We start from the raw sequence: 18,874 nt of genomic DNA on the forward strand, positions 1-18,874 counted from the left end.
ATGTGCCATGTTAAAAACTAAAATAATCTCCAACTTGAACGTTTCTTGAACATGACAATGAGTTCAGTGTATGCACATCTTAATGCCACACAGCAGCAACTTCATGATGCTATCATGTCAATATAGAACAAAACCTAAGCCTCTTTAAACTACCTATGCTGACAACGGGAACTTGTTCTATAAAGAATGAAAAATGAAGTGGCAATTACAAGACTGTGGTGATGTGTTTTAGACCCATCATTACAGGTGGGAGATTGTATATAGATGACATGGCAATAGAAATGTCAAGTCTGTGCAGTGCACCTTCATTCATGTAGACCGTCTTTCCGGTGAAGACCTTGTCAGCGACGGTGATGCGTCCAGGTCGGAATTCAGGACCGTCCAGACCATTGTCTTTGCACAGCTTCGTCAAAAGTTCTGATGGCTTCAGACAGTCTCTCCAGGCATTATAACCTTCACTGACAGATAAAAATGGAAACCGCTAACAAAGGGCACACAGACCTGGCATAATAGTAGACATCTAAATGAACTAAATGGAAAAAAGAACTCAAAACGTATTTCTTCCTTGTACTTCAGAGATATAAGGGTGTGAAGGACGCCCAAACTTACAGACTGTACTCAGCCGGGAGTCCACAGGTGGCTCTGTGACGGCTGTAGAATCGGTTTTCCAGGTCAATGCGAGTCTCTCCTATGAGGTCATCACCTCCCACCAAGTCAAAGTCATAGATCACCACCGAAAGCAGAGACTCTTGAGGAAATGTTGCCTGCATCTCAAAAGATCTGGAAGGAGGCAGGAAGGAGACTTGGGAAGTTGTTGTGTGTAAAACAGGAGTATGTTATATTGGGAAAGTCTTCGACTAGTTATTTACCTTCCAAACACAGGGTTTAGCTCTTTAGGAATGTAGTTGTCTCTGTCTTTGATTTCATTTTTGCCAAGTCGAAGAACAATGTAAGGGTCCGCCTTCCCATCTGGGTCAGCTGGGTGCAAGTTAGACGCCTGGGGAGTGAGGGGATCAAATGTGTACAGTAACACCAAAATAAATGTTTCACTTTCTTTTTTGAATAAAGTTCAGAAGAGGACTTACAGATACAATATAAACTCGTATGAGGACTTGGACTTGGCTGTTGGGAGGGATTCCTCTGGTGACTCTGAAATGCCCAGTGTCAGCAAGTTTGTCCCCATCGTCTGTCTCAAGCTCGGGGAGTTTGTACAGGCAGAATCGCCCCTGCAGACATTTGTAAACACTTAGTGAATCACTTGCTCCCAAGAAACAAAAGCACCCATTTAGGAGACATTCAACTTAATAATCATACCTTAAACTTGCCAACAAACCTCTCCTCCGTCGCCCCCTCTTCCTCGTTGGCTTTTCCTCTGAAGAGCTCGTATGTTTTCACCCAGTCGTCAAAAGGCCCAAACTCCGCCTCCAACTCTTTGCTGTAGAGCTGCAAAGATAAAGGTATTACGGGTTTTTCTATTTCAATAAGTTATGTTGGTTGATTTATTGGTGGCTCTCAGTCATCCACATTTTGGTTAGAAAAATGTGGATTGCATTATGTGTCCCATGTAGAGACATGTACTTGTTGTCAGTCTAATATACAGTTAATAGACAATATGTGCAGCAGTGAGATTAAAAAAACACTTAAATCAGAGTTTCTATATTAAACAGGGTGGTATAAAATCTAGTTCAGTCTGTGACTCCTGAAATATTTTCAGACATGCAGTGCTTGTTAATGAAATACCTTCAGTGTGGCTAATTTAGTCGGTACACCGTGGGTTGGCACCAACGCTCCTTTCGGTTTCGGTTTCTTCTTGTCTCCATCTGAGTGGCTGCTGACTGAATGCACACGAACAAGCAAGACATATTTTTACCGCGAAGACACCAAACATCACCACGTGAATGTGTGGAGGAATCAGAAATGCTTCTTTGCACTGTGACTGATGAAAGAGTCGACCATCAGCCGGGAACAAACTCTTGTAATTTTAGGAGCTCAACTGATGCCTGTGATTTAGATCAAGCTCCATCGCCAGCAGAAGAGAAACATTTTTCCATTTAATGCTGTGCATCCATTTAGGACAATTTGTCATAAATGTTTCAATGCTGCCCACCTGGACATTAAAGAACACCCTGGTGATTGATAACTGCAGAATGAAATCAGGTAATTTTACACCCAGTAAAGTGGTTGCCAAGAAGATCATGCAGTCACAGAACCACACATCCAGTGCATCAGTAGCATAAAAAGTCCCACTACATGCTTCCTGCAGATAGTGGCGCAAAAAAAAAAACGCGTGCGCCATGTTGCCCGCCTACAGAAAGCAACACACAGTTACAGGTAAACGAGTTACCAAGCAGAAGATTTTCTACAGGAAAGTTAACCGACTAATTTTAAAACTGATTTAACTGAAGATTTCTCTAAACCAGTCCTTCCTCATCAGTCCAGGTTTCCCCTTCTGTCTTCCACTGGCTGTGTTGGAATGTATTTACATCAAACCTATGCTCTTCATCCTTACCTAAAGAGTCTATTCCATCGTTGAGCAAACTGTGGTATGGCAAAGCTGCAATACACAACAATGTGCGAGTGGGTCAGGAGCGAAGCGTTGGAAAACTCCTTGCACAAGCAGTTTACTCACAATATATTACAGAGCTAAATTCACAGTGTTACTGGTGACATGCGTACACGTTTAATTTATCCTCACTGAAATACGAAACAAATTAAAATCTTTTCTTTTTTATGCTCCGCCAACTGCAGATGTCTGCATCACAATGTGCTGTGAAGACGAATTAGACCAGTTTTTAATTCGCAGGTTCCCCTTCACGAAACCTGGAGCCTCCATCACACACACAAAGCAAAAAGCACAAAGCAGCTTTTTCTTTGACTTTGCCAAAAAAAACTAAACAAAACAACAAATCCCACTAGATTTGCAGACTTTGTGGTGCTCAGAAACTTACTATTTATTCGGTTATAGCTGTTCTTCTCCCAGTGATTATCTATAAAAATATGTGTTTGCGGGTGTGTGTCACATTACCCATTTGGACTGTTGATTCAGACAAAAAGAAATACAGTGTTGTCACGTAAGAGGAAATCCTACCTTTTTCAAAGACCTGGGGAAATAGAGAACCGTCTTTGTGTTTGGCCTGAAACAAAGAGAAAAGCACATTTTGGAAAAATTCTTTAGAAAAGAAAACAAATCTTTTGCACCAAAACTCAAAAAAATCGAAGCTACCTGCTTCTCCACAGATGCGTAATATTTGGACCACCAGTCGATGACGCACTCGGCTGACTCATCAGCAATGGTTCGCTTCTTCCTCTTGGTGGAACGACCACGAGTACCTGTAATCTTGCTGTCCTGGATTTAAATGGTGCAGTCAAGCACAGTATTAAGACAGTGGTACGTGTAAACTGTAAGAGTTAGCGATGTTCTTGCATGTACACATTACCCGTTTCCTCCTCGATTCTTTAGGGCTGGGCGGTGCTGGGGGTGGGGGCGGCGGTGTGGGATCATCCTCCACAGTGATTAACACATCCTGATCGGTTGTCGCTACAGCGGAGCTGCTCTTGCCATCAAGCTGTGACTGTTCTGAAGCATGACACAGACTATGTCAGGATCAAGAAAGATTTCCAGATCAGGCAATGAAAAAGTTCCATCTTAGATCATCATCCTTTTAATGATTTCACGGCACTGTGACATAAAATGTTTAGCCCACAGATTAATTAAGGTCCAAAAAAAACAAGTATTTTAGGCCCTTTATTCTCAGCTGTGCCACTGAGACCCAAGACTAGTTTAATTTTCATAATTTTACTATTTTTCTTACTTCTAATGATAAAAGAACATTGCACTGGCTTTCAGTTTTGCTTTGGGTTGATCCGTCTTTCCTGCAATATGTATAACTAGGTGCATCGCTTATATTTGTGAGGATATTTTAGGCCTCACTCGGAGCTAAAATGTCAAGTTAGAACCATTTAATAAAGGTTAAACTTTTATCCTTTTATGATTAAAACACTGCACGTGTAAACATGGCGTCCAAAAATACTTTTTGATTTTGTCTCTGAGTCCCAAATCACATTTGCTAAAGGTTAGAAAATAAGTCCAAGTAAATATCTTCTGTTGTCGATGCTATTACCCTCAGTGCTTTGTGTTTCCTGTGGAAGTGAGGGTCCTGGGCTGTATGCGGCTTTGGAGGGTTTGTGTGTCTGTTTGGGTGCTGGCAAGGCTGGAGGTGGATGGTATTTGTAGGCCCTGAGGTTGTTGATGACGTGATTTCCGACCAGAGTGCTGCGGCCGAAGGCCCGCCAGTCCACAACAGTGATACTGAGAGGAGGATGGAGGTGTTCATTCTCCGGCAACTCCTACACGCCAATAGAGGTTCTGTGTTAATAAAATATTTTCCACATTTATTTAATCCCCATCCAGACTCGATTCAGGGACACCGGGGTTAGATAGACACTACAGGGCCAAAGGTGGCAACGCAGTCAGTTGGTGTTAAGAACAACAAGCAGCCTGGTTGTTCCAAGGACTTTATTGCTTTGAGGATTTGGCTTTGTGCATAGCGTTCACTGGGTGTGATGCTGAAACAAAGAAGGTAGAAGCACAAAACAGGAGGGTCCTGATATATTCTATTAAACAATTTAGGGGCCTCCAGGATTTCTCCAATGTAATCTTTACCACTTTTATGATTTACTACAAATGCTGTATTTGTCTTACCAGCTCTATGGCATCAACCAGTGTGGTGAAGTTTGGGTTGGACTTGTACTTCTGAATGACAGAGGAGCGTAACGTTTTACCAGCACATTCTATGAAGACCTAAATAAAGAGAGAGACACGGGCTTTGTTATTGAAGTGTATATTTTTGCACTTCATGATACAAATTAATTTTGTCAACAAACTGGTGTGCTGACTAAGGTGAAAAGAGAAACACAAACAGTAAAAAAACGGTTTGATAGGAATAAATTATCCTTGCAATGACACAATTTACGATGTTTAGCAAAAGAATGATCAGTAAGGATGTGAAAATAGAAACAGATGGTGGTGACTCTGAAAATGAATGAAAATGAAACAAGGTTTTTGTGTGGCGTCATTAAAAATAAGTCAAGTTGGAAACCACACAAATTTAGTGAATTCACAGCTCAGAATCAACTGCAATGTTATACAAAGTCAAAGATCTCGTGAATGACAAAGCTTTGTATAAACTATACTCTTCAATTATTGTTGCATACATCAATTTTTTTTTGGGGAAAGGCCTAGAAAATTCACACTAATCAAATTTCAACTTTACAGAAGAAAGCTGTAAGAACGAACCCTCAAACCTTCTGTTTATTAAACCACAGTTAATGAGATTTAACATAGTAGACTTGAAAATTGTTTAGATATTATATAAAGCAAGTAGAAATCTGCCACCAAAGAACAGACAAAGTAGAGTTCAAAAGAGAGAATTGCTGTACAATCTAAAAGGGGCCTTTATGTTTAAGAAAGTCAGAGCCAGTGAAATCAGATGCGTTTCAGTCAGAGGGTGATAATATGGAAGAAACCTGTACGACTCGATGTACAAGAAAGTAGTGTAAGGGCAACACGTTGTTCAGAGAAAAGCGGGTTTCTGTTATTTATTTGACTATTACTCGAGAACTAATTTTGTTGTCTTCGGTTTATCCGGTGAGTTCAGTGTTGCCACAGCGGATCATTGTCCGCATGTTGATTTGGCACAGTTTTTACGCCGGATGCCCTTCCTGACGCAACCCTCCCCATTTCTACCAGGCTTGAACCAGCACTGCACAGCTGGGGATGGTAATGGGCAGGAGGATCGAACCACTGACCCTGTGGTCCGTGGATGACTGCCTTTACCAACTGAGCTACAGCCCAGATGAAAAGGTCAGTTTAGACACATCGACTCGCTCGTGTCATTTGTGTGTGCGCGTATGTGTGTGTACCTGTGGACGATCAACGGACAGGAACTGAACCTTCTTCAGCTCCCTCAGGCCCCAGAATAAGACCTGGTGGAGAGGCCACACACAACAATTTCTATTATCCAAACCATTGCCAGTGTGTATATAAACGTTTCCACACATTGTTTTACATGAACATCATCCTTCTAGCCAAGCACAAGGATGAATGGAGGGATGATGGGTCGAAGGAGAACCAAACCTCGATTCTGTATGTGCTGAGAACGGGTCTGATGTTGGCAGGAACTGAGTATATGCCTCCCTCCTGTTCCTCTAAAGGTGGCAGACTATCCTCTCTTGACTGTGGGATCTACACAGCATTCATTTAAACATTGTTATTATTTCCTCCTGCATTATATCCCCTGAATGATTAGACAGAAAAAAAAGAGTGTGTGACTGACCTGCAGCAGTTCAAATGCAGCCAGCAGATCTCCTCCAGATTGGCTGCTGTAGTGCAGTGGGCTGTATTGCAGATTTGGAGGCGTGTAGTGTTCAGAGGACAAACGAACCTCGGGCACTGCTACTGTGGCTCCCAGATACTCTGCCTTGCCCTGTGCAGTGGGAAATTAGAGAGTAGGTCACAAGTTCAATGGCAAAGAGTTCAAAGAGTCAACAAGTAGCAGCTAAACCATTAACGGACAGATTGTTGATTGGATCCATCTACATAACAATACCAGAGCGTCGTCGTCATACACTTCAATAATGACTCGTGGCGGCTCCTCCTTGATGTGCAGCAAATCTCCACTCATCACCAGGGGACTCATTAGCAAACACTGATTCCATGTCGGACTGAGAGTCTGGCTAATAATCTGTCAACGACACACACACACATACACGCAAATCAGACCTGGGCTCTAGCAATTCAAGAGATACATATTCATAGTAAGAAGCAATCGCTGTAGGCTGCAAAGGTTAATACAAAGAGTAAAAACAAATAAATGGTCTACAACAACAAAATGATACCGACAATCGAAGAATTGGAAAACAAGAATTAAACAATTTAAATGAGCACAACAACAACAAAAAAAACAGCAGAGACTAAAATAAACAGGCAAGTTTAACTATAAGCAGCAGTGCAGATACATAAAATTGTAGACCAGACCACATAAAACTGCAGTACGTTTACAAACCCCATTTCCAGAAAAGTTGGAACTCTGTGCAAAATCCGCACGAAAACAAAATACAATGATTTGCACAGGTCTAGAGAAAGGGAATCTTACAGAAGTAGGGATGAGGCAAGGTTCTTTACTCTTTGAGATTCCATAAGTTGTGGTTCATTTCAAAACTTTCTGCAAACAGTCATGATATCCAAGCCCTCAGGCAGCAGTGTATTAAAAAGAAACAACTCTGCACGGGATCAGAAATGTCTGAAAACTACTTTCAGTGCACACAGTTTGTTGCTGCATCAACAAATTCAAGTTAAAACTCTACCACGCAAAGAAACAACTATATATATCTATATCTACCTCCAACTGCTGTTGACCAGTATTTCATAAGACATATTGAAAATCTTTATTGTGTGATTTTATAACAAAAAGGCCTTCAGTTACCAGGTAGAAGGCTTTTGACCTTTTATTTAAAATGTATCTGTCACATTGCTTAGAAAACGTGTTGATAAAGATTAATTTGTGTGGAGACGTGGAGAACTCACATTGGTGGTTTGACTGTGTGATAGAAATGTGACTCGAGCGAAAGGGTCAGACAGGCCGGAGGCATCAGCAGCAATCAGCCCACGAGCCTGATACATGTGGCACCTCAGCTGGAACTTATGATGCTCTGGAGGAAAACACATATTAAACGATGGTATTAAGCATTTAAAGGGTCAATTATTCTGCATTTCACCCACAGGTGTGGCTGTAAGTGAATGTCTGTCTCTCTGTAGCCTTGTGGGTTCTTGGCTCCGACACCCCTACGATCATAACTAGATGTAATAATGTGCTGCTTTCCTACCAGGGCAGACCAAGTTTGTTGGAGGGCTGCTAGTATCAATGCCTCCTGTGGCCGGACTGAATCCTGCAGGCAGATCCTGCAGCATGAGTCTGGAGTCTGAACATGTTCCTAACCACAGATACACATCCAGCTTCGCTTGGACTGACAAGCCTGCAACACGCTTTCCTGGAGGCTGCAACAAATCCCCAATACACACATCAGTTTTTGTCTGCTAGCTGTTCTGTTTAAAAAAATTACAAATGATAAGTTCTGTGAATGTGTGAGTTTACCTTCAGGAACAATGTTATTATCTTGCCACAGTTGACTCCTCGGGCCTCCTGGGTGCTGGAGTAAAGCAGGTCTCTGGCTCTGACCCGAGCATACGCAACGCGCTTGTTGTTGCTTAGCAACCACACAAACACATCAGGTATTGTGTGCTGGGGCTGAAACGTTGGGTTGTACAAACGAAATGAAACAGATTCTTACACACACATTGCCAGGATGTACATAAACACACACACACACACACACACACACACACGGTGTCTCATACCTCCTCCACAAGGAAGCGAAGTCTCTGTGTGAGCTTTGTCGCATCCTGCAGCATTTCCTTGACACCACCAGTTTTCTTCCTTCTCTCCTCCAAACTCTGGGCCTCATTTATCAGACTCTCCTGCAATAGACAAACATGCTTGTTGTATTGAGCCATTCCCACCCACATTTGGTGCAAGTCATCTGTGCTAAATTGGGAAAACCACCAATGGCTGCTAGTGGTCACTTTTATGTGATATGCAGGAGATGCCAGGCTCGTCCAGGAGAAGTAGGACGTCTGTCCAATTACTGCTAAGATGTGGGGTTTTGCATGAAAGTGGGGGGAAACTGCTTTGTGCCCTGTACATTGAACACAGACAAAAGTCGTGCAAAGTAGAACACTCTTGACAACAGACAAGACAAATCATAGTGACAGAGGCTGATGCATCCATAGATAATGGCTGAATCAAAGTGAATTAGCATGGCCACTGGTAGAGACGTGTTTTCTGTGTGCGTGTGGACGTATTAGGACAGCGATGTTTATTCTGCCTGGAACAAGCTGCCTTTGATAATCCTGGAGAAATGTAACACCATGACTTTGCAAACCTTTGGTGTGTGTTTGTGTGCATCTCACCAGTTCCTGCGTGCACAATGTGAGACGCTTCTTGTCCAGCTGTGTCAGGTAACTGGACTTCAGCTCTGCCTTCAATTTGGCCTCTGCTTGTGCTATAAAACTCCTGGGGGAAAAAAATTAGAATGCAGGTGGCAACACCATGTACCAGAGAGAAACCAGACACCTGTCTTCTGGTAGTATTAGCTTAGAGTCACAGTGTTTAGTCTTTCTAATTTGTAGTTTGAACTAAAATGTAATGGTTTTATTCATTTGAGCTACACAACCAGCATGAAAAGCTTTGCCTTTATTGAACAGGAGGATGTTGTTCTCTGAGTGTGGAGCATGAAGATAATTATTGCTGTAGCCAATCCGACATTTTACTCCTCAATATTGATAGTGTTTTTAGAGTAGATGCTCTCCTTACAAAGGATGAGGTTTGCCCTGAAAGTAGCAAGGAAATACAATTATGTATTGGATTTGTAATATTTGCTGCTTTGTCAGGAAAAACATCACATATCAACTACATCTCTGCATCATCTTTAAATTACAGTGTGGAACTTAAAGACTGATTTTAAACTTGCTTCTTTTGGTTCTAGTTCTGGGTAATACACGTACATAAATGCAATTAAATGTCCCACTGACTTCTCTATATGAAAATATTTCTCTACTTCTAGCTGTAAAACGCCTCCACACATCACTTGGAGGAATCTCAAGTTCAGATTATGTCATGTTGTTGCTCATACTATAAAGTTTGTAATCATAGCCTAAACTCCTATTGATGATAATCTCCTCCAGTCGATGTCATCTGGAGGAGTTTTTTAGCTCGAAGCAGAGAAGTATTTTAATATAGTGAACTGTGAGGGAAGTTTAAAAGTATTAATGTACATGTAGATTCTAAACTAAAGCCATAGGAAGGAAGTTGAACGTTGGTGAAGCTGGGGCTCCTTAAGAAAGCGTCGCTCGTCTGTGATTGGCCAGAAGAGCTGTTTAAACCGTTTTATTGTTTTCTGATTAGAGTGAATACCTGGCGTCCATACAGAATTCTTTGAGGACAGTTCTGAGCAGAGGCTCCACTCCTGGATCTAACTTCTTGTGCAGCTCAGTCGCGGTGGCCACACCTTCCTCCTAAAAGGCAAGAGACGTCCATTTCAATCAGACAGCTACAGAAACTGTCCGTGAAGTTATAAGGCAGGTTTTTAACAACCAGATGCATCATTTCATAAAAAGAGACCAGTGAAATATTCTGTATGAGCCAAGTTATCAGAAAAACACAGAAGAGATGCTGTAGCACCACTAGCCAATCAGTGCATTTGTTTAATTTTCTCTTACTGATATCACATCAGGTGTTGAGATTCTGATAAGTTCAAAATGAAGATAACATTGTGTGTGTGTGTGTGTGTGTGTACACCTACAAACAGGTTGGCTATATTCTCCAGCATATTGGAGTTGTAGAGCCGGTAGGTTCTGTCCTCCCATTGACTCAGCACATTAATACACGGCTTCTGTCTTTCCAGGGGCAGATGCATGTAGTGCCTACATGTACACACAAAGACACACACAGTACACACACAGTTATACGCACAAAGAATTCATGGCATTCATGGGTCACCAAAGCCACTTTGAGGGTGGAGAACCTAAACTGAAAAATCTAAAGCAACTATATGTAACAATATATGTGACAAATAACAACCTTCATTCATAAGCAATAAAATGCACAATTTCTTACTTTTAAACACTGAGGGCTGATGCTGCTACAGTCTAGTGAGACTAGTAGTAGCTTTTTTTTTTTTATTAATCTTGTAGGGTCCACTCCCTTGTCCAGGGACACTTCAACATGTGGCCAAAAGAAACCAGGACGTGAGCAACTGACCCTGTGGTTTACGTGTCATTTGTTAGAAAACTATTTAAATGTTTTTGAACAAGAAATAACATTTTTCTTTTACAAAACAATTAAAATATATATATTTTTTGATTGATTAATTGAGCCCACGTTACTGTAAAATTTGTCTGCCCTTTGCTTTTCCTGGCTATGAAAGAACCCACCTTCACAGAGATGAGCTTAGCTGAGGTTGTATATGTGATGATCACCCTATAAATGCTCCCATTGGCCTATTTGAGCCCCGTAAGGTTTAATCTGACCATAGACTAAATAAAATAAAAGATACCACAGTCCTAAAATGAGTCCCATTTCCTTAGTAGTGGCCAAAACAGTGTGTATGATGCACATGAGGCAAAAAATAATTCCATCAACAATTTGAACCTGTTTCCTTCAATGATGAGAGGCTTTTCTGGTGTTGTGGTAGACTTGGGGGCCAAGGTGGTTTCCTGAGGGGTTAGGAGGGGGGCAGAAGGGGACAGTGGGGGCGAGCTGAGTGGGGAGATATCACTGCTCTCTGAGGGGTCCTGTCCTCTTCTCCTCCGAGGGACAGCAGGACTGACACTGCCGCTGATCCCTGACTGGGCTCCTGACTCTAAGATGTTACCATAGTTACCTGAGGAAGGAAACAAAATAGAAGATGTATCAACAGTTAGATGACAAAACCGTTCGACAATACAGCAGGAAAGTCACATGTCCATGGGCACTGAAACATAAAAAAAAGATTAGAATGAAACCAGTGCTTCAGGAATTATGCCTCCTCTACATGGTTTTATTCATGGCTTATCTGATAAATAGAAAATGGACAACATGGGAGTCCACAATAAATAATATGATAAACGACTTTAACACACTCCATACTATTAAACTAACATAAACCAAAGCTGGTAGACTTCAATGTGTGAGGTGTTTCTCTTGTACACAGAATGTCTGCAGCGACTCACCCACAGAAAACTCAAAGATGATTGGCTTGTCTCCAATCTTCCTGTCAATCATAGTGGCTTCAAACAATGCACCAAACAGCAGGAAACTCTCCTTGTGGTCATCATTCAGCTGGACACGGAAACACAGGCATTTTTGTAACCGTTTGTCGATCACTGTTTATTTAATGGGAGGCACTTGCAGGAGCTGAAAATATTCCTAATCCACTGTAGACCCCACACAGTATTTGTTATCACCTTTAACTTTGTGCAAGATTGAGCAAAACCTTGGTTTATTATCAAACTGTAGGAAAAAGCAAGTATTGGAGTCGTCCTGTAAAGTGTGACTACGTAACATCATCTGGTTTGTACCAGCAGCCAAAAATGACCGATACTGTTTGCTGTTCAACAACATCCAGCAGCTGTAGTGAATTTAGAACCTTCGCATAGTATTTCGACCCTCAGAAGTTTGTGAGGAGGAGGCTGGAGTGGTTGGATGGAGCACAAAACTTTCCAAAAAGACTTTCAAAAGAGTACACTGGACTCCGAGTCCTGTGGGAAACTACTGCGGTTGGTGTTGTTACTATCTTAACTTATTGCCTAAGCCAAACTCTAACCTGACCTAACCCTGACATTTTTTAACCCGCAGTGTTTGAATGTTTAAAACCATAGAAAGTGGGGGAAATGTTGCCATTCTGGCTCAGTTGTAAGTGATTGTATCTGCCATTTCCTGAACAAGCACTTTGAATAAACTGCAACCACTTCATGTGCTGCACCGTGGGCAAAAATAACAAGCGTAAAAAAGTTTTTAACTAAAGTACTTTAACATACAACAAAAACTGCTTGCACATTAAAATACTGGTAGAAGTAACTAAAAACTTACCTCAGGAGGAGATTCCACAGGTAGGACCTCTGCAGCCACAGCTTTCCCTTTGTCATCATCAGCAGCTCCTCCTGCTGCTCCACCCGCTCCTCCTCCCGCTCCTCCTCCCGCAGCGGTCTTACTATCCTTCCCTCCGGCTTTTCCTGCTTTAGCATCCTTTGTAGGCTTGATAATTCGGCTGAGCTTGGACTCTGAACCGGCCCCACCTGATAGAATCTCCACTGCCAGCTCCATGTAAACTCGCCCCCTGAGCCCAGCAAGATTTTTGGCGGTAAGATATTTGGTTAATTATCAATCAGTGACTCAATCAATTATTATTTTTATTATTATAATCCGGTTGTGGAATATTAGAATCATCATCTTGACACTGACCTGTAGGAAACACCCTCTCCAATGCCCTCATTAAGCTCCACAGTGTCATCACCTAATGAAAAGTTGCGGGCGGAGCCATACAGGTTGATCCAAGCAGGACCAAAGGTTGGTAAAAACCCTGGAACAAACGAGATGGATCAGGTAATAGGTAGGTACCCCCACCCCTAACCCCCTCCCCTCACTTCTCCTTACCTCTGTCACCATCTTGTTCATTGGAGATGCGTTTAAGGTCAAAGTAATGGGTTCCTATGGCGACATCACTCATGCTTCCCTCATCCCAGACCTACAAGGACAGAGAAACCAGTTTATTTTTAGGTTTAAACAGTGATGAAATTTGGAAAGCTTCACCTCCCACATAATAACATTCACCTGGATCTTCAGTCGCTGACACAGGGGAGGAAACATCTCCGTGAAGACAATCTGTTCGTTCCAAACCGGATCTGCAGTGGATTTCTGAGTGGATGTGCGGCCCTGAAAGAAAAGCAAATGATTTGGAGTTGCATTAACGTAGAGTGAATTCCAAAGATGACTCAAAACACTCGATCTAAGGCAGTTTTTCAGATTTTACACACAAGTCACAAATAGCTTTAACTTGACCATTAGCCACAAGTGCAAAACCTGAAAGGTGAGAAGGAGCTTGACAGTTTTGACATTGTCCTGATTAGCTTTCAAGTGAGCATGTATGTCACTTTGCTAATAATTGATATTCAACCCACCATTTGTTTGAAGAAGCTGACTACTACATATGGGTCTATGAGTGCCGTGTTGTCTCCGATGAAGGCCTTGGTGACATTAGCCATAATACTGGAGTTGTTCCGGGGGAGTCCCTCCGCCCGATACACCTTTACACAGAAACGAGCCCAAGGTCGTTCCGACGGAAAACCTTCTGGTATCAGCAGGTTCCTGAAGGAAGCCCCATCACGATCACATACAAATACATCTCAGTCTTTCAAAAGTTCTCGACAAGAACACCAGTGTAAAGCCCTGCTGTTTTTTTTTTTTTTTTGAATAATCTGAGTCTGGCACTAGATAAAAGCTCAACAATTGGGAATTCACTGTGCCCAGTAAACTTCATGCTATCTGGTCACGGGATTTCAAAATGTATTAAATGCTGGTGAAAATGCTGGTCTTCTGTTAAAAGTCACTTCAATAGGCAGAGGATATTAGCATATAAACCCAAGCAACAAACATGGCAACAAAGGGATAAATGAGCATATACTTATGGAACATGATGTAGGACGAAAACTGGTCAAATGCTGCAAAGACAAATATTTTGAAAGATTTTATCATACTTGTCTATCTGCTCATCAGCATCACTCGCTTTTGCACTTGGCTTCACAGCATCTCCCTTTGCTGAGACGCTGATGTCACATTTGACATAACCTTTGACCCCGGTGCTGATGTCACCAGGATTGGTCAGCACTGCCCACTTATTGATGAACTGGTGACCTGAGGGAGCACAAAAACAGACAGAAGGGGGATCACTGTGAGAAGCTGTAGTGGACGTGTCTGTGTCCTTTGTACAACTCCAGAAAAAAGGCAAAGATTTGAGCCTTTAAAGAAGCCTGATGTAGGTCAATTATGACTCATGTCAAAAAGTTACCCGGTTGTTTGTAGACTGTCCACACATCCACCTTGAAGGATCCTACAAAGAAACTCCTTAGCATCTTAGTGTGCATCACCTGCGGATACACGACAGAGCACAAACTTGAAACTGAAGGGGCCTGTGATACGTGGCAAACCCAAAGCTACAAATCCATCCACACAAACAAAAATAACCTACCTTTTTAAGCAAAGACCTTGGGATTTACTTTCATTTTCCAATTCAATGATGTAGATTACACATTCAGACATAATTCATTTCTGTATTTTAGCCTTCATAATTTGGTTGTTCACAATGTTAGACTTCTACGTAAAGCTTGTTAATGAAATGCTTGCTTCTGACTCACCGACAGCTTGATGACTCTGTCGAAGAAGACCTCCTTGTGGGCAAAGAAGTCAAACACGAAATACTGGTGGGAAGAAGGGAGCAGGAGAGCACAGCAAAATAAATTAACATTAATTGACAATCAGACTGAGACTCACATACAGCAGGGTTCGGAGATAAATGTTTTGCAGTTTATTTTAACCTCATTGTAAAAAGGAGCGTTAGTTCCTTCTTTGACTGATGTCTGTTTCTTCTCATCGCCAATCTCAATCACCACGCTGGGGTCGATGTTTTCCCCCACCAGCTGCCTGGCCTCTGTGATGTTGATGGCAATCTATGAGACCAGAGACCTTCCATGTAAGCGGCAGCACTGCTGACCATTATATCTCCCAAACATTGTTGCATAGTTGTTCGATGTGTTGTTACCTGAAAACTCTGTGGTTTCCCTTCAATGTCCTGGATGCGAGTTTTCAGTTTGGCTCTATGGACGTTGTAGGTCAGTGTCAAACAGACTTATATAATATAATACCGATATCATATTTGCAAGTAAAATAATAATAAAAAACTGTAATGTATGTTTGTTTAGCTTTAGCAAGTATACAATTACAAAACTATATTTATTGATACAGGATTTGCCATGTTTATGGCTTTTGCCAGTAAAGTTCAGTATATAAATATCTGGACAACACTCAGCACACTTTGATCACGTTGTGATGGTTTTCTACCTCTTTCTGCTTGGTATAATTCGGGGTCTGACAGCAGAGGTTCCTGGTTGATCCTCGGTATTTTCTTCCTCCACCATGGAGGCAGCTTCAGGAGGCCCCTCTGCCTCACTGTCTGTGTAGAAACACACACACAATTAGACTGCTGAAGCTGTGTGTGAGCTCGGTGAGATTGTCCTGTTCTTGATAAGGAACTTTGACAAACAACTTAAAGGTCTGGGATTTCTGCCGCTCTGCAAGCAAATGCTAAACAATGCATTTTGGGTTCTGAAAAATAAGACGTGGCTATGGTTCAAGTAGCTCTGAAATTAAGCTGAAACACCAAATGATAGTGATATCAACCACCTCCCCTTCAGCACATTGTGTCACACGCAGAAATATTTCAAACCAGAGAGGAAAGTTACCACCATAAAATAATTTAATATGAACTTTTATGATATGAACATCGATGAGAAAGACATTTAGTTGAAAACCTAAATTACCCATAATGACGTACTGTAAATACTTTCAGTCCCATATTCCACATGTGACTGTTTGCCAAGGGTTGGTCCCACCAGCAGTGACAGTGATAATTAAATGATTGCACATTGTAAGTACAGTTAAAGTGTGAGATTTGGTGTGTGTGTGTGTGTGTGTGTGTGTGTGTTTTCCAGGTCTTACCCAAAGCTGCCTTGTTTGCCAGAACCACATCTGTGTTGACTTTCTTTTTCTTCTTTACTTTCAGGCCAAACATCTTCCTGCAAAACAGAAAAGAAACTAGTCCAGTAAGTTCAATAAGAGGAGACCTGCTGTTTATTTATTTATTTACATAATTTGAGTTTGAACTGATTGGTGACAAATTTCACGACTTGTTGGTCAGATTTGAATTACTTCCTTTTGAGGGGAGTCACTAATATTTCTCAGTAATAATCCCTGTTTGTCCAGATCAACTACTCTGTTATTTCTATTGAAGCTTAATGTAACTGGACTTTAGAAGAGTGGGGTCATTACAGGCTTTAAATTATTACTATTCACGTTTCAGTCAGTAGACGTTTACATCTCAAAGTATTAGAGGCACATTTCAGTGTCTGAGGAATCAGATCAGAGTTTGATTTCATATAAGTTTATAGGTAAAGTAAGCTTAGATACTTAACACACTGTACCACTAACTTTACTTACTTTCTAAGATGAATGAGATCATTTAGGTCTTTTTAAAGCTCTGATCCTACGGAAAAAAATGACAGAATTCTGTTGTAGAACCAGCCGATCCTACAAGCGTGAACAACAAGGAAACTCAAAACCAGGCTCGGAAAGTAAATGGGCTGTATCATCTTGAAGTTAGAAGTTCCAGTACTGTGACACTGCAGTATGAGAAGCTCAAAACCAGCAAGAAATGAACGGTAGAGGTCTGCAAGTTGGAGAAAGTGCCGGTTGCTTTTTTACCATAGTTTTTGTGAGCTACTCACAATCTGGCGACAGCTACAGAGCAATGGCTAAGGAAGTGTTGTTTGTTTCCTCTGGATCTTCTATGCTGCAAATATTTTGCATGATGATGCATTTTGTAATGTAACAAAGACCCACGTGTCCAGTGATACAGTTCAAGAGTCTTTATTTAAGTTATGTGAGGCTTATAATAAATCTACTGGGTTTGACTTTTTCTTGTTTTATTTCTTTTTGTTCAGCTCATCATTTTGAATTTTAATTAAAGATTCAATTAGATCAAAAATAAACCAAATAAATGAATCCATTGCAATGCATTAAACTTTCCTTTGAGGGAAGTAAGTCAAAGTAAAATTAATCCCATTTATTCTATTCACATTTTTTAAATAAATGTATATTCCACACTTTTATGTCTTATTACCCTCATTTGATGTGCCTTGTTTTAAAATCCTCTGGTTTTGTCGGCATTATTATCACCTTTCTCCAACTTCCAATCATCTGTAAAGCTCTTTGAATTTCATTTACACTAAATGAAAGGAGCTCAAGAAATAAAGTTTTCATTGACATACATGCAGTATGATCAAAATAAAAACCAATATATTTATGACCCAGCAGTAATATCTTTCTAAAGGATCAATGAAAACACTTTGCTACAGGACAATGTGTCCTCACGGACAAATACCTGCCATTGGCTTATGACATCTGCAAAAACAATTTCCGAACATAATTATAGCACAACTTTCCTGAGATCATTCTGACTTTATCCCAGACATATCTTCATTTGAAGAATACATAATTACTTTGAATAATATTGACTTTTGTTCGTTAGTGTTAATCCTTCTGAAGCAACAGTCTCAAAAAAAGGATAAAACACTTCCTTAACTCAGTTCCTGAACAAAATAATAAAAATGCAACTGCTCACCGCTGCTGTGTTACAGGACTATCAAACGGATCCATTCTGCTCAAGTCCAGAGAAGTTTCCTTTTTTAATAACCAGAATCAGGAAAGTTCACGCCCTTCGACTTTATCTAGTTACTTTTCTGACCTCTGGTTGTTTGAGGATTTCAGAGGATTTGTTTCTTCCTGCTAATGCTAAGACATCTGCTGACATCTGCTCAGCATCGCTTGCAAACTCCGGAGCCTTTGCTCTGCTAGAAGTCCCTTTATCCATTGACACTGTAAATAAAGACTTATCCAAACATACTCCTACTAATCCTCACAAACTTCTCCACACCTGCCTCCTCATACTCTAATGTAGGAACTTGACCCAGTCTTGGCATCTTATGCCTCTGCACTTATGGATGAAACCTCGAGCTCAGGTCCGTCCTTCTTGTTCCAACAAACATTTCCATTGCATCCCTCCCTGTTTGGCTGTGTGCAGCATATTGAATTACTTTGTGCTTTAGATAAAAAGGTACCTGCCCTCCTTGCTCCATTTTAAGGCTCTGTCTGAAAAAGTAGCTCACACACTCTTTTCTAACGATGCCTTCACTGTCTGAATGTTCTCAACATTGGAAGGGTTCACTCCTTCATTTCAGTTGCATTAATTTTATGAATGACCAAATCATTCTCCTTACATAAGAGCACTTCTTCTTTTCCTTTCAGCTGTTACCTTTCAGGGCGTAAAATACTGCAGATGCAAGATGGTTTGAATGGAACATGTTGAAAAACAGAGTGGACCGATGTGTATAGAACGAGTCTGAAGAAGCCAATATCATCATTTGTTTATGTACGATTATTAATAATAC

At 41.1% G+C, this 18,874-nt stretch overlaps 1 protein-coding gene across 1 annotated transcript in view; it reads right to left on the reverse strand.

Annotated features, from left to right (window-relative positions):
* fer1l6 (fer-1 like family member 6) overlaps positions 1–18,358 on the reverse strand; it is a 24,242-nt gene extending 5,884 nt beyond the window's left edge. Inside the window, exons 1-38 of the mRNA XM_067514877.1 lie at positions 18,049–18,358; positions 16,368–16,444; positions 15,711–15,822; positions 15,412–15,466; positions 15,188–15,319; positions 15,008–15,070; positions 14,662–14,740; positions 14,351–14,507; positions 13,775–13,961; positions 13,428–13,529; positions 13,251–13,341; positions 13,059–13,176; positions 12,687–12,933; positions 11,828–11,936; positions 11,268–11,499; positions 10,420–10,540; positions 10,032–10,132; positions 9,029–9,131; positions 8,417–8,536; positions 8,154–8,306; positions 7,885–8,056; positions 7,586–7,710; positions 6,609–6,743; positions 6,336–6,485; positions 6,137–6,244; positions 5,923–5,985; positions 4,703–4,801; positions 4,122–4,347; positions 3,438–3,577; positions 3,224–3,346; positions 3,089–3,134; positions 2,510–2,554; positions 1,741–1,835; positions 1,315–1,443; positions 1,086–1,226; positions 870–997; positions 610–780; positions 304–458 (exon numbers count right to left, since the gene is read on the reverse strand). Coding sequence (XP_067370978.1) covers positions 304–458; positions 610–780; positions 870–997; positions 1,086–1,226; positions 1,315–1,443; positions 1,741–1,835; positions 2,510–2,554; positions 3,089–3,134; positions 3,224–3,346; positions 3,438–3,577; positions 4,122–4,347; positions 4,703–4,801; positions 5,923–5,985; positions 6,137–6,244; positions 6,336–6,485; positions 6,609–6,743; positions 7,586–7,710; positions 7,885–8,056; positions 8,154–8,306; positions 8,417–8,536; positions 9,029–9,131; positions 10,032–10,132; positions 10,420–10,540; positions 11,268–11,499; positions 11,828–11,936; positions 12,687–12,933; positions 13,059–13,176; positions 13,251–13,341; positions 13,428–13,529; positions 13,775–13,961; positions 14,351–14,507; positions 14,662–14,740; positions 15,008–15,070; positions 15,188–15,319; positions 15,412–15,466; positions 15,711–15,822; positions 16,368–16,444; positions 18,049–18,083 — 4,645 coding nt within the window. The 5' untranslated portion in view covers positions 18,084–18,358. The remainder of the gene's footprint in view (positions 1–303; positions 459–609; positions 781–869; positions 998–1,085; positions 1,227–1,314; positions 1,444–1,740; positions 1,836–2,509; positions 2,555–3,088; positions 3,135–3,223; positions 3,347–3,437; positions 3,578–4,121; positions 4,348–4,702; positions 4,802–5,922; positions 5,986–6,136; positions 6,245–6,335; positions 6,486–6,608; positions 6,744–7,585; positions 7,711–7,884; positions 8,057–8,153; positions 8,307–8,416; positions 8,537–9,028; positions 9,132–10,031; positions 10,133–10,419; positions 10,541–11,267; positions 11,500–11,827; positions 11,937–12,686; positions 12,934–13,058; positions 13,177–13,250; positions 13,342–13,427; positions 13,530–13,774; positions 13,962–14,350; positions 14,508–14,661; positions 14,741–15,007; positions 15,071–15,187; positions 15,320–15,411; positions 15,467–15,710; positions 15,823–16,367; positions 16,445–18,048) is intronic.
* Between the last annotated feature and the right edge of the window lie 516 nt (positions 18,359–18,874).

The sequence above is a fragment of the Channa argus genome, chromosome 9 (genome assembly GCF_033026475.1).
Source record: "Channa argus isolate prfri chromosome 9, Channa argus male v1.0, whole genome shotgun sequence".
Lineage (NCBI taxonomy): Eukaryota > Metazoa > Chordata > Actinopteri > Anabantiformes > Channidae > Channa > Channa argus.